General features: G+C 43.0%; 1 protein-coding gene across 2 annotated transcripts in view; it reads left to right on the plus strand.

The window, feature by feature from the left end:
* LOC140392772 (NGFI-A-binding protein 1-like) overlaps positions 1–12635 on the plus strand; it is a 175182-nt gene extending 162547 nt beyond the window's left edge. For both annotated transcript variants that reach the window (XM_072478408.1, XM_072478400.1), the window contains exons 7-8: positions 2574–2726; positions 10289–12635. In XM_072478408.1, coding sequence (XP_072334509.1) covers positions 2574–2726; positions 10289–10395 — 260 coding nt within the window. In that variant the 3' untranslated portion in view covers positions 10396–12635. The remainder of the gene's footprint in view (positions 1–2573; positions 2727–10288) is intronic.
* The last annotated feature ends 204 nt before the right edge of the window (positions 12636–12839 follow it).

The raw sequence follows: 12839 nt of genomic DNA on the forward strand, positions 1-12839 counted from the left end.
TGTCTATGTGGGGTTTGCACATTCACCCCGTGTCTGAGTGGGTTTCGTCCCCACAGCCCAAAGATGTGCAGGGTAGGTTGATTAGCCACTCGAAATTGGCCCTTAATTGGAAAAAATGAATTGGGTACTCTAAATATATTTTAAAAAAGATATAGGAGCAGAATTAGGCCATTTGGCCCATCGAGTCTTGTCTGCCATTCAATCATGGCTGATTGTACCCTGGCCTACCCGCTCTCCATAACCCTTCAACCCATTACCAATTAAAAATTTGTTTAACTCCTCCTCAAATTTACTCACTGTCCCAACATGCACCGCACTCTGGGGTAGCGAATTCCACAGATTCACAAGCCTTTGGGTGAAGTAGTTTCTCCTCAACTTTGTCTTAAATTTGCTACCTCTTATCCTAAGACTATGACCTCCTTATTCTAGAATGCCCCACAAGAGGAAGCATCTGCTCCACGTTTTCTTTATCCATACATTTTATCATCTTGTATACCTCAATTTGATCTCCCCTCATTTTTCTAAACTCTAGAGAGTATAGGCCTAATCTCTCTTCATATGACAAATGGCACTGGTGCTCTGGTATCTCCTAGAGATTTGTTGGTTTTGGTTTGGATATCCTTGTCCCCCCACTAAGTCATGTGTGATTCCTGCCCGATATGCTTCACCCAGTGCAGTTGCTCTCGTCACATTCTTAAAACTGGAGAGGGGGAGGGGGTTGCGGATCCATATGCACATGGTGCATGGCTGGCCTATTTTGTCCACAACCAGATTTGCCGTGATCATCACACACTATACCATATCCATCCTCTCCACAGCTAGCTCCTCCTTCTTGCTTAACCACTTTGCATTCTGCCTGTTTTCTTGACAATGAGCATCTTTCTCTGACTCTGTGCTCTTTCCCTTCTTAGTTCCCAATATTTTAGTGTGTTCTGAAAATGCTACCTAAATGAAATTTGCTGCTGTAGATCAATTGCCTCGTTGCCAATCGAACTCTGTATAAGGACAATCTGATTTTTTTTGCACCCCATACATGCTTTGTAAGGACCTTTGCCATTTCACTTGTAAGAAAGTATTTACCTTCAGTTGCTCCATCTCACAGAAACAGTTGTAATTGAGTTGCAGCTGGGGGCTCTGAAGTGTGACCTACATCTTACTGCTCTGTTGCACAGCATGCATTTTGTTGCACTGTGCTGCTCCATACTATTATATAAACTCTAGTGTCATCAAAAGAAATAGTGCAGGCAAAACATTTTAGGAAGGCACACCTAAAAATTGAAAGTCTGCCATTCAGCCCTTCCTATTCTTGCTATATGTACAGTGATGAATAACTAAACTGAGTTAGAGTGCTGAGCTGCTGAGTTATTTTCAGCATCAGCACATGTGTGGAACAATCTGCCATCAGTGCATGTAGAAGTTTAAAATTAAAAAAGGACCTTGTACGCATCAAAAGTGAATTTCTTTAGCTTTCTCTACTCCCGTTATTCTGTTAGTGGGGGGAAAAAAAGTGAATCTGGACAGCTGGCTGAGGTGAGACAACATCTGTGGAGAAACCGAGTCAGTGGATGGGATTTTCTGTGGAGGTAGCCCGCTATTGTCCAGGGGCGGATCTTCTGATCCCACTGCTGTCAATGGGGTTTCCTGATTTATGCACCCCACCCCCATGGTGGGAATTCGCTGTCAGCGGGACCAGAAGACCCTGCTGGAGAGAATTCTGGCTAGGTTGGTGATTCCTTAATCAGAACTGTCCTAATGTTAACTCTAGGAAGACCGGGCCGGCACACGGCGCAGGGGTTAGCACTGCTGCCTACGCCACTGAGGACCCTGGTTCGATCACGGCACTGGGACACTGCCCGTCTGGTGTTTGCACAATCTCCGCGTAGCTGCGTGAGTCTCATTTCCACAACCCAAAGATGTGCAGGGTAGGGTAATTGGCCACGCTAAATTGCCCCTTAATTGGAAAAAACTAATTGGGTACTCAAATTTATTTTTTATAAACTCGAGAAAGAAGAGTGGGTCACTCAGCCCCCAGCCCTTTGAACTGCACCATTATTCACTTAGATCCTGGTGGATCTGCACTTCAACTTCATTTATCTGCCTTTGCCTCCATGTCCTTTATAATGAAAATCTATCACTCAATCTTGGAAACTCTAAAATGCCCAGAGTCTATTGGAGAAAAATTTTGCACAGTTCTATTAACCTGTGCTTCCTGAATGATTTGGCTCTATTTTTATGATTGTGTCCCTTTGTCTTTGATTTTAAAGAATATAAGAACATAAGTAGTGGTTAAAGGAGTAGGACATATGAAGGTATGGAGAAACGATCAAATAATTTTAACATTTTAAACCCTCCAATCAGATCACCCTCTATGTTCTCCTTGGGACAATTCAAACTCAAAGTAATGTTTTACTCTCCACAGACTTTCTGTCTGATTTGCAGAAGATCTCTAGCATTTGCTTTTTTAAATTTCTTGAATCTGCTGCATTTCATTTTGTTATATTGTTTATGATGTTTGTATCTGAAAAAGGGCTAGTATTTATCTCACACTATTCTTATAAATTTTTTGCCTTCAGCTGAAAAACCACTGAATCTCAGGATCTCTGACCATCAGAGTAGACAAATAATGCAGCAAATGGTATCTAGAGAAGATCTACAGCTTGCTCAGCAAGTGTCAAATGAATTAAGCAGACTTTATTCGAGCAACCCAAGAGAGCCTCACTCTTCAGGTAATGTGAATAAGATGATGGGGCCTGTTTTTTTAGAAAATATTTTATTCAAGCATTTGTAATTTTCACAGTTTAACACATTAACATTTCTTAAACAACCGCGAGGGCCGACACACGCAAAACATCTAAAAGAACAAAAAACAGAAAACAACGTCCCCTACTACCCCTGCCCTATTCCTTAATTACCCGTATACTAAGTTCCCTGTCCTTATCTAACAACTCCTGTTTTCCCCCCCCTAATGCTGACGTCAATTTTCCTTGAAGAAATCGCTGAACGGTTGCCATCTCTGGGAGAACCCCTGAGTTGATCCCCTCAAGGCAAACTTGACTTTTTTTCCAGACTGAGGAACCCTGCCACATCGCTGACCCACACTCCTGACTTCGGGGGCTCCGAGTCCCTCCATCCCAGCAAAATCCGTCTCCGGGCCACCAGGGAGGAGAAGGCCAGGACATCTCCCCCCCCCCCCGGTCCCCGGATTCTCTGATATCCCAAATATTGCCAGTTCTGGACTCGGAGTTACCCTCCCTTCCAGGACTTCTGACATAACATCTGCAAATCCCTGTCAGAATCCCCTCAATTTCGGACATGCCCAAAACATATGTACATGGTTCGCTGGGCTACCCCCACACCGCCCACCTCTATCCTCCACGTCCTCAAAGAACCTGCTCATCCGGTCTGCCGTCATGTGGGCTCTGTGGACCACCTTGAACTGGATCAAGCTATGTCTGGCACACGGCGAGGATGAATTGACTCTCCAAGGCTTTTTCCCACAGTTCAATTTCCAGCTCTCCTCCCAGCTCCTCTTCCCATTTCCTCTTCACCTCTCTATTAGGGGCCCCTTCCCACTCCATCAACTCCTTGTATATCTCCGAAACCCTCCCCTCTCCAACCCCTGTTTTTGAAATCACCTTGTCCTGTAGTTCCCTCAGGGGGAGGCGAGGAAAGTTTGGAACCTGCCTCCGTACAAAGTCCCGCACCTGAACCTACCGAAACCCGTTCCCACCCGGCAACTCAAACTCCTCCTCCTCATGCCTCCAAGGTGGGAAAGCCCTCTTGGATGAAACGGTCTCTAAATCTCTCAATCCCTGCCCGCTGCCATCTTTTAAAGCCCCCGTCCAGCCCCCCGGGTCAAACCGGTGGTTGTCACAAATTGGTGACCCCTCCAATCTCATGTGTTGCCTCCATTGCCCCCAACCCTTAGGGCTGCCACCACCAAAGGGCTTGTAGAGTACCGAGCCGGCAAGAACGGCAGAGGCGCCGTTAGTAAAGCCTCCAAACTCGTACCCTTGCAGGATGCCGCTTCCACTCGCTCCCAGACCGACCTCTCCCCCACTACCCACTTCCTGACCATCGATATGTTGGCTGCCCAGTAATAGTTAATAAAGCTCGGGAGGGCCAGGCCCCCCTCTCCGCGACCCCGTTCCAGACGTTCCTTCTTTACTCTCAGGGTTTTACCCGCCCACAAAACCCGATATCGCCGCGTTCATTTTCCTGAATAAAGCCTTTGGGGCGAAAATCGGAATACATTGAAAAAAGGAGAGCGGTCTCGGAAGGACCGTCATTTTCACCATCTGGAGACCGTCATCTTCACCGTCTGTATGGTGATGGGGCCTGTTAACGTGAATATGTGACCATAAGAAGTGGAATTTAATGAATATAAGAACATAAGTAATAAGAAAAGGAGCAGAGCATATGCCTGTTGAGCCTGCACTGCCATTCAATATGATCTTGACTGATCTTTAGCCTCAATTCCACTTTTCCCTGAGAGACCAAAGATCTGTCAATCACAGCCTTAAGTATGATGCAGCATCCACTGAGATAGAGAACCCCAAAGATTCACAGTTCTCTGAGTGAAGAGATTACTCCTCCTCTCCATTCTAAATGATTGGCCCCTTATCATGAGACTGTGGGCGTGGTTCATCTGAACATTTCTATGCCCGGTTTCGGACAGGTTTAACGGAGTGTTTCTTGCCTGCTGTAGCACCAAGAAACATCCCGCTATTCAACAGCGCTTTTCTTTCTTTTTTGGCCTCGGAGTTTCTCTCTGCCGAGGCCGCACTCCGAGGGATTGAAGCTCACCAGCAGGAAAGGTTCCTCGCAGTCAGGGCACCATTTTGTCTGGCTGCCTTGATCTTTCCGCCTCCCCCGCCCCCTCCCTCCCCTCCCCACCCCAACCTTGGGGAGCCGCCCCCCCCCCCCCCCAGGAATCTGCCTGGTAAGGTTGCCTGGCATTGCCAACCTGGCAGTGCCTAGTGCCAGAGGGAATGCCATACTGCCCTGTCTACGATCTACCGTGGGATCTCCCGTGGCCTGGGTGTGCCAACACCCATCCCCAGGTGCCGTTATGCCTGGTTCACGTTTGTGTGGATCAGTACTAAATGGCACCATGGTGTGGTCTTGCAGGTGCGGCCATTGAGTACTGGGCGCCAGGAGATTACAGCTGATTTAAATATGCTGATCTCAGTCATGCCAAGTAGAGGCGAGATCCAGATCGGCACATCTCGCGAGATTCCAGTGCATCTCACGAGACATTTCAAGCGTTGCAAATCTCGCAAGAGGCCTCATGCGAGATTCAACGGCCTTGTCCCGACACCAAGTCAGGCACGACAAGGCCGCTGAATCACTCCGTGTTCCTGATTCCTCAGCCGGGGAAACAACCGCTCTTCTGTCTACCCTGTCAAGACCCTTCAAAATGAGGGAGTGGGATTTTGCTTGTTGTGCATTTTCTTACATAATAGATGTGGTACTACTTTTCATGGACAGCTACCAAAATGCCTTTCATAGAAAGTAGAAACAGGATGAAGCCATTCGGCCCTTTGAGCCTGCTCCACCAATCATTATGATCATGGCTGCTCATCAAGTTCAATATCCTGATCTTGCCTCTCCCCCCCCCCCCCCCCCCCCCCCCATATCCCTTGATCCTGTTAGCCCCAAGAGCTATATCTAATTCCTTCTTGAAATTACACAACGGTTTGGGCCCAATTATTTTTTTGTGGTAATGAATTCTACAGATTCAGCACTCTCTGGGTGAAGAAATATCTTCTCACCTCAGTCCTAAAAGGTTTATCCATTATCTTCAAACTACAACCCCTAGTTCTGGACTCCCCCACCATTGGGAACATTCTTTCTGAATCTACTCTGTCTAATCCTGTTAGAATTTTGTAGGTTTCTGTGACCAGAAGACATAGGAGCAGAATTAGGCCACTCGGTCCATCGAGTCTGTTCCACCATTCAATCATGGCTGATATTTTTCTCATCCCTATTCTCCTGCCTTCTCCCCATAACCCCTGAGCCCCTTATTAATCAAGAACCTATCTATCTCTGTCTTAAAGATTTGGCCTCCACAGCCTTCTGCGGCAAAGAGTTCCACCGATTCACTACCCTGTGTCGGAAGAAATTCCTCCTCATTTCTGTTTTAAAGGATCGTCCCTGTAGTCTGAGATTGTGTCCTAAGATTCTAGTTTTTCCTACAAGTGGAAACACTATCTCCACGTCCACTCTATCCAGGCCTCGCAGTGTCCTGTAAGTTTCAATAAGATTCCCCTTCATCCTTCTAAACTCCAACGAGTACAGACCCAGAGTCCTCAACCGTTCCTCATACGACAAGATCGTCATTGCAGGGATCATTCTTGTGAACCTCCTCTGGACCTTTTCAAGGCCAGCACATCCTTCCTTAGATACGGGGCCCAAAACTGCTCACAATACTCCAAATGGGGTCTGACCAGAGCCTTATATAGCCTCAGAAGTACATCCCTGGTCTTGTACAAGTACTCCCAAGTCCCTTTGTGCTTTTGATTTCCTAAGCATCTCCCCATTTAGAAAATAGTCGATGCCTCCATTTCTACTTCCAAAATACATAACCTCATACTTTTCCATATTGTGTTCCATCTGCCACTTCTTTGCCTACTCTAAGTCCTCCTGCAGCCCGCCTGCTTCCTCAATACTACCTGTCCCTCTACAGATCTTTGTATCATCTGCAAACTTTCAACACTGCCTCCAGTACCTTCTGTCAGATCATTAATGTATATTGTGAAAAGTTGTGGTCCCAGCACCGACCCCTGAGGTACACCACTAGTCACCGGCTGCCATCCTGAAAAAGACCCCTTTATCCCCATTGTCTGTCTTCTGCCAGTCATCCAATCCTCTATCCATGCCAGAATCTTACCTGAACACCATGGGCTCTTAACTTATTTAACAGTCTCTTATGCGGCACCTTGTCAAAGGCCTTCTGGAAATCTAAATAAATCACGTTCACTGGTTCTCCTTTGTCTAACTTCCTTGTTACTTCCTCAAAGAACTCTTAACATATTTGTCAGACATGACCTCCCCTTGATGAAGCCATGCTGACTCAGTCCTATTTTACCATGCAGTTCCAAGTACTCCACGATTTCATTTTAATAATGGACTCTAAAATCTTACCAATGACTGAAGTCAGGCTAAGCGGCCTACAATTTCCCATCTTCTGCCTCCCTACCTTCTTATCAGTGGTGTTACATTAGCCACTTTACAGTCCTCTGGGACCCTTGCTGCCTCCAGTGATTTCTGAAAGATCATCACCAATGCCTCCACAATCTCCTCAGCTATCCCTTTTAGAACCCTGGGGTGTAGTCCATCTGGCCCAGGTGATTTATCCACCCTCAGACCTTTCAGTTTTCCCAGAACCTTCTCCTTAGTGGTGGTCACTGCACTCACCTCTGCCCCCTGATTCTTCTGGAGCTCTGGCATCCCACTGGTGCCTTCCACCATGAAGACTGATGCAAAGTAACTATTCAGTTCGTCTGCCATTTCTTTGTTTCCTATTATTACTTCTCAGCCACATTTTCTAGTGATCCAGTGTCTATTTTTGCCTCTCTCTTACCTTTTTATATATTGAAAAAAAACTCTTCCTATCTTCTTTATGTTACTAGCTAGCTTGTACTCATATTTCATCTTCTCTGGGGGGCAGCATGGTGGCACAGTGGGTTAGCCCTCACGGCGCCAAGGTCCCAGGTTCGATCCCGGCTCTGGGTCACTGTCCGTGTGGAGTTTTCACATTCTCCCTGTGTTTGCGTGGGTTTCGCCCCCACAACCCAAAGATGTGCAGAGTAGGTGGATTGGCCACGCTAAATCTCCTCGTAATTGGAAAAAATTAATTGGGTACTCTAAATTTATTAAAAATATAAAAAATAAATTTCATCTTCTCCCCCTCTTGCCTTTTTAGTTGTCCTCTACTCGCTTTTTAAGGTTTCCCAATCCTCTGGCTTCCCACTAATCCTCGTCACTTTGGATGCTTTTTCTTTTTCTTTTTGCTGTCCTTGACTTCCCTCGTCAGCCATGGATGCCTTGTTCTCCCTCAGCATGTTTCCTCCTCCTTGGGATGAATTTCTGTTGTGCCTCCCGAATAACCCCCAAAAACTCCTGCCATTGCTGTTCCACTGTCTTCCGTGCTAATCTCATTTTCCAATCCACTCTGGCCAGCTCCTCCCTCATGTCTTTGTAGTTACCCTTATTTAATTCCTCTCTCACTCTTCTAAACTCCAATGAATATAATCCTAACCGATTTATCGTCTCTCCTCATATGACAGTCCTGCCATCTTAGGAATCGGCCTGGTAAACCTTTGCTGCACTTCCTCCAGAGCCAGAACATCCTTTCTCAGATAAGGACACCAAAATTGTGCTCAATACACCAGGTGTGGCCTCACCAATGTCATATACAATTGCAGTAAAACATCTCTATTTCTATACTCAAATCCTCTTGCAATGAAGGCCAACATACAATTTGCCTTCTCTACTGTCTGCTGTACATGCGCGCTTACTTTCAGCGACTGATGCACGAGAACAACAAGGTCTCGCTGAGTATCCACCTCTCTTAATTTACACCCATTCAGATAATAATCTGCCTTCCTATCTTTGCTACCGAAGCGGATAACCTCACATTTATCTATTTATCCGCATGATACTACATCAGCCATGCATGTGAGCACTCACTCATCCTGTCCAAATCCTGCTGAGGCATCTCTGAATCCTCCTCACAGCTCACCCTCCCACCCAACTTTGTATCATCTGCAAATTTGGAGATCATACATTTAGTTCCCTCGTCCAAATCATTAATATATAAAGTGAACATTTAGGGTCCTAGCACAGATCCCTGTGGTGCCCCACTAGTCACTGCCTGCCAATCAGAAAAAGACCCATTTATTCCAACCTTTTGCTTCCTGTCTGTCAACCAGCTTTCTATCCACCTCAAGACACTACGTGTAATCCCATGTTTACATATTAATCTGCTATATGAGACCTTGTTGAAAGCCTTCTGAAAGTCTAAATAAACCACATCCATTGGTTCTCCCTGGTCACCTCTACTCGTTACATCTTCAAAAGATTTTAGTAGATTTGCCAAGCATGATTTTCGTTTTGTAAATCCATGCTGACTTTGCCTGATTAGACCACTGCTTTACAAATGCTGTGCTATGAAATCATTGATAATGGACTCCAGCAACTTCCCTACTACCGACGTTGTGCTCATTGGTCCATAGTTCCCCATTTTGTGCATACCTTGTGCATTTTAATAGCATATACAATTCTTTGACTTGTGCACAAGTATGCGGCCTACTCCAGACTTTCAATTCGACTTACTCTGTCATTGATTGCTACTGTTTGAAAGTGTAACAAATGCAAAACAGCTTATGTACGCACCTCACCCACCCCCTCCATCAAATGAGCTGACTGAGATCAAAACCTTTTTTTCTAAGACACCAGTGGCACTAGCTGCAACCTACACTCTATGTCCCATAGTCAGATGTGCTACTGAAGATAATCCTGTATTCTAAGTGAACTGATGCTATTGCCAAAACCATTTTAAGCGAGGGTTTTACCCTAATTTCTCATTTTTGACATCTTGGCTTTTGCTATGGATTGGCCAACTCCTCAACTGCCTGCCTTCATTAGTAATGAGCTCTTAGCACTGTTGGGCTGTATTGTCCAAGCCACACCAGCAAATTTGTGAAAGAAGCTTTGAATTGACTCCAATTACTGTACTGCCTAATGGTACAAAAAGGCCAGGATATCAAAGCAAGCAATATTTTCAGTATTGTAAAAGTACAATAATGTTTCTTCAATATATTGAAACGGGTCAACAACAAATGGGATTACTGGGGTGTAGCAAAGAGAATTTTGATACATATAAAAATACTGTATCAATAACCACCGTATTTAATTCAGCCAAAACTGAATCAATTTCAATATTATCAAGACTAAAGCCACCTGATGCAAATTTAAATTGAGCATGTTACATAATTGCGATCCTGCTCATTTTATTAGCATTTCTAAAAATAATGGCGTAAACAATTTATGTTAATGTAACATTTTATGTACCTTCTATAACTTGTGGTGTGAGGGGGGAGAAAAGGGAGTTTTTAAATGTGGTTAAACCACAAACATTTAAATGTCAACTTATGGGTAAAAGCGGCAATCAGGATATCTACAGAGAGCATGGTAGTGGTAGCAGACTCCATCTCTTGTGTGAAATGTATACTATAATCAATGTTATCTACCTCCAGACTGCTTAATTTTGTTTTTGTTACAGAAAACATAGGCACTTTGAAGGAATTTTGTCAGACCGTCCTAAATCACACAGAAAAGAAGAATGAAGCAATGAAGCCTATCAAAATAGAGCCTGAGGACATTAGATAGCCTTCTCCACATTTGCCTATTTCTCAAAATGGCATCAGCAAGCATCGTAACAAGAGCCTTAGTGACCAATGTTGCCTCATATCTGTCCCATTATTGTGGTTTTTGTTTTATCAAAGTTACTGTGGACAATGGCGTGTTAGTTCAGCAGAAAACTGAATAATTTCTAACCTGATGGTTTCTTGTTGGCTATGTTCAGTAAATACTATAAGAGCAGATGGCCTTAACAGTGGGGGAAAAAACTGCTTAATGAGTAATCTATTTAACATTTATTTAAGAATTGGTCACAAAGAAAAAAAATTCTGTTGAAATTGGTACCCAGTATTGAAAATAATCAATAACAATACATTCAATGAACTTTTAAAAATAGCTCAAGATAGCTAATGTATTGCTTTTCTCTAGAAAGTGGCCTAGCATATAGCTTAATAAACCCCTCCTGATGGTTGTATGCTTTTATTTAGATCTAATGTGGGGTGCAGTACACATGTAACATCAAAGATTATATATGTTTAATATACTCATTTATCATTAACAAGGGATGTGGGATGAAATTGGATCAAGGAATAGAGCTCTGATGAATTGGTCGCATTGGATGATCCAATATAGGCCACAAAGTAAACACAACTGTTCAATCTCAGTGTAGTGAAAAGCGAGGTATGAAGTGCACCAAAGGTCACTCCAAATGTTGTGTATTTCAAGCATAATTGCTCAAGTTGTCCACATGTGTCAGAAGTGGTGCACATGTTTGACTAGGTTTCTGAGAAATGTGCCTATCTACTTCCTCAAATACAAAAAATGTCAAAAAGCTACATTCCTATTTAGTTCATTGGCAAACTAGATATCAGAAAATTCCCACATCCCTAATTAAACTTGGGGTGGAGGAAATCAAAACTTAAATCTTTTCTGGTTAAAACACACTTGCTAATTAGCTATTTCTGTTAAGATACATTGTTCACGATGTTTATACTTAATTTTACTTTTACTGTCCATGTGGAGTTTGCACATTCTCCCCGTGTTTGCGTGGGTTTTGCCCCCACAGCCCAAAGATGTGCAGGGTAGGTGGATTGGCCACACTAAATTGCCCCTTAATTGGAAAAAATTGAATTGGGTATTCTAAATTTATTTTAATTTTTTTTTTTACTTTTACTGTATAGTTTATACTATTAATCCATTTTTAAAACATTCCTGCATCTCAATTTTCTTTGAATCTCATGGGGGACTGGGCTCAAATAGTGAACAAAGACTAAAAGAGCTGCATTTACAACTTTTCTGTTAGAAACAGCAGAAATATGCTGAGATTCGAGCCTGCTTGAAAGGACATTTGTAACTTTGTATGTTTTTGCCTTGTTTTCTGGGTTTTTTTTCGTTCAGTGTGTCTCCTGTCTGAAGTCCTTTGCATTTGGTTGTGGAGAATTTAACTGATCAAAGCCCAGATAATGTAATCTGGTCATGCAGGCAACCAAAGCCCTGTAGTACTTTTGCTACATACCGACCAAGAATCATTATACATTGCAGCATTAGAAAGAAGGTAAAAATGCAATAAATACAAATAATGCTGGTTATTACAGAAGATTCCAACAGCTGGTCGTGCACTCCTGTTAAAGCATGTTGCAAGTGACTTTGGTAGCTGCATATTACATTTTAGTCAAAGTCGAGTATCATTTTATATTACCTGTAGTTAACTGGAGAATAGCTGTAGAGTATTACTCTGTTGTAGTGGCAGATTAGCTCATAAAGGGAATTGAAAATAATTCCCTATGGTACAATTCAACTAATTTGAAAACTGTGTTGTATATTGTTGCCATGAAATGTTCTCTTGAACTGCGACCTGTAATGTACTGATGTTGCTATAATAATGTCTTTAATATGTCTTGACCGTTAACCAAAAGTATGTTAGAACATAGTTTAAACTGTGCCTCCCTCATAACCCTTTTGATCTTTAAAATGTTAGAAACTGTAAAGTGGTGATCGACAGTACACATACTCTAATGTAATAATAATATGTTAATATTAATGTTTCCTTTTGGAATTCAATTTAAAGAGCATTACAAGGGTCAAAGGATATCTGGGAGAGTGGTTGACTGTCCTAGAGGTCTGCACCGTTTGAAATTGCTGCTTAAATGGCAAATGGACCAGTGTTAATTATTCTGAATGGTCTGAAAATACAATATAGGATGTTTTGAATAAACACTAATGTATTTAATTTGTTATATAAACATTAAAATATATTTTTGGAGTCCTGATTTGGCATTCCCTGGCTTATTGTTCTTCGGAAACCTGAGGGTCTGCTTGAACTGTAGTACTTAAATACCGTAATTTTGAATACCTCGTTTCCCTTCTGGTAGTGCATTGTTTGTAATGATTCAAATGAGATTCCTTTGGTGGGAAGATGAAAATAGACAATTTTGTAGTGCTATAGTAAAGATTGAATGTGGTGTAATATTAAA

This window comes from Scyliorhinus torazame, chromosome 2 (genome assembly GCF_047496885.1).
Source record: "Scyliorhinus torazame isolate Kashiwa2021f chromosome 2, sScyTor2.1, whole genome shotgun sequence".
Taxonomy (NCBI): domain Eukaryota; kingdom Metazoa; phylum Chordata; class Chondrichthyes; order Carcharhiniformes; family Scyliorhinidae; genus Scyliorhinus; species Scyliorhinus torazame.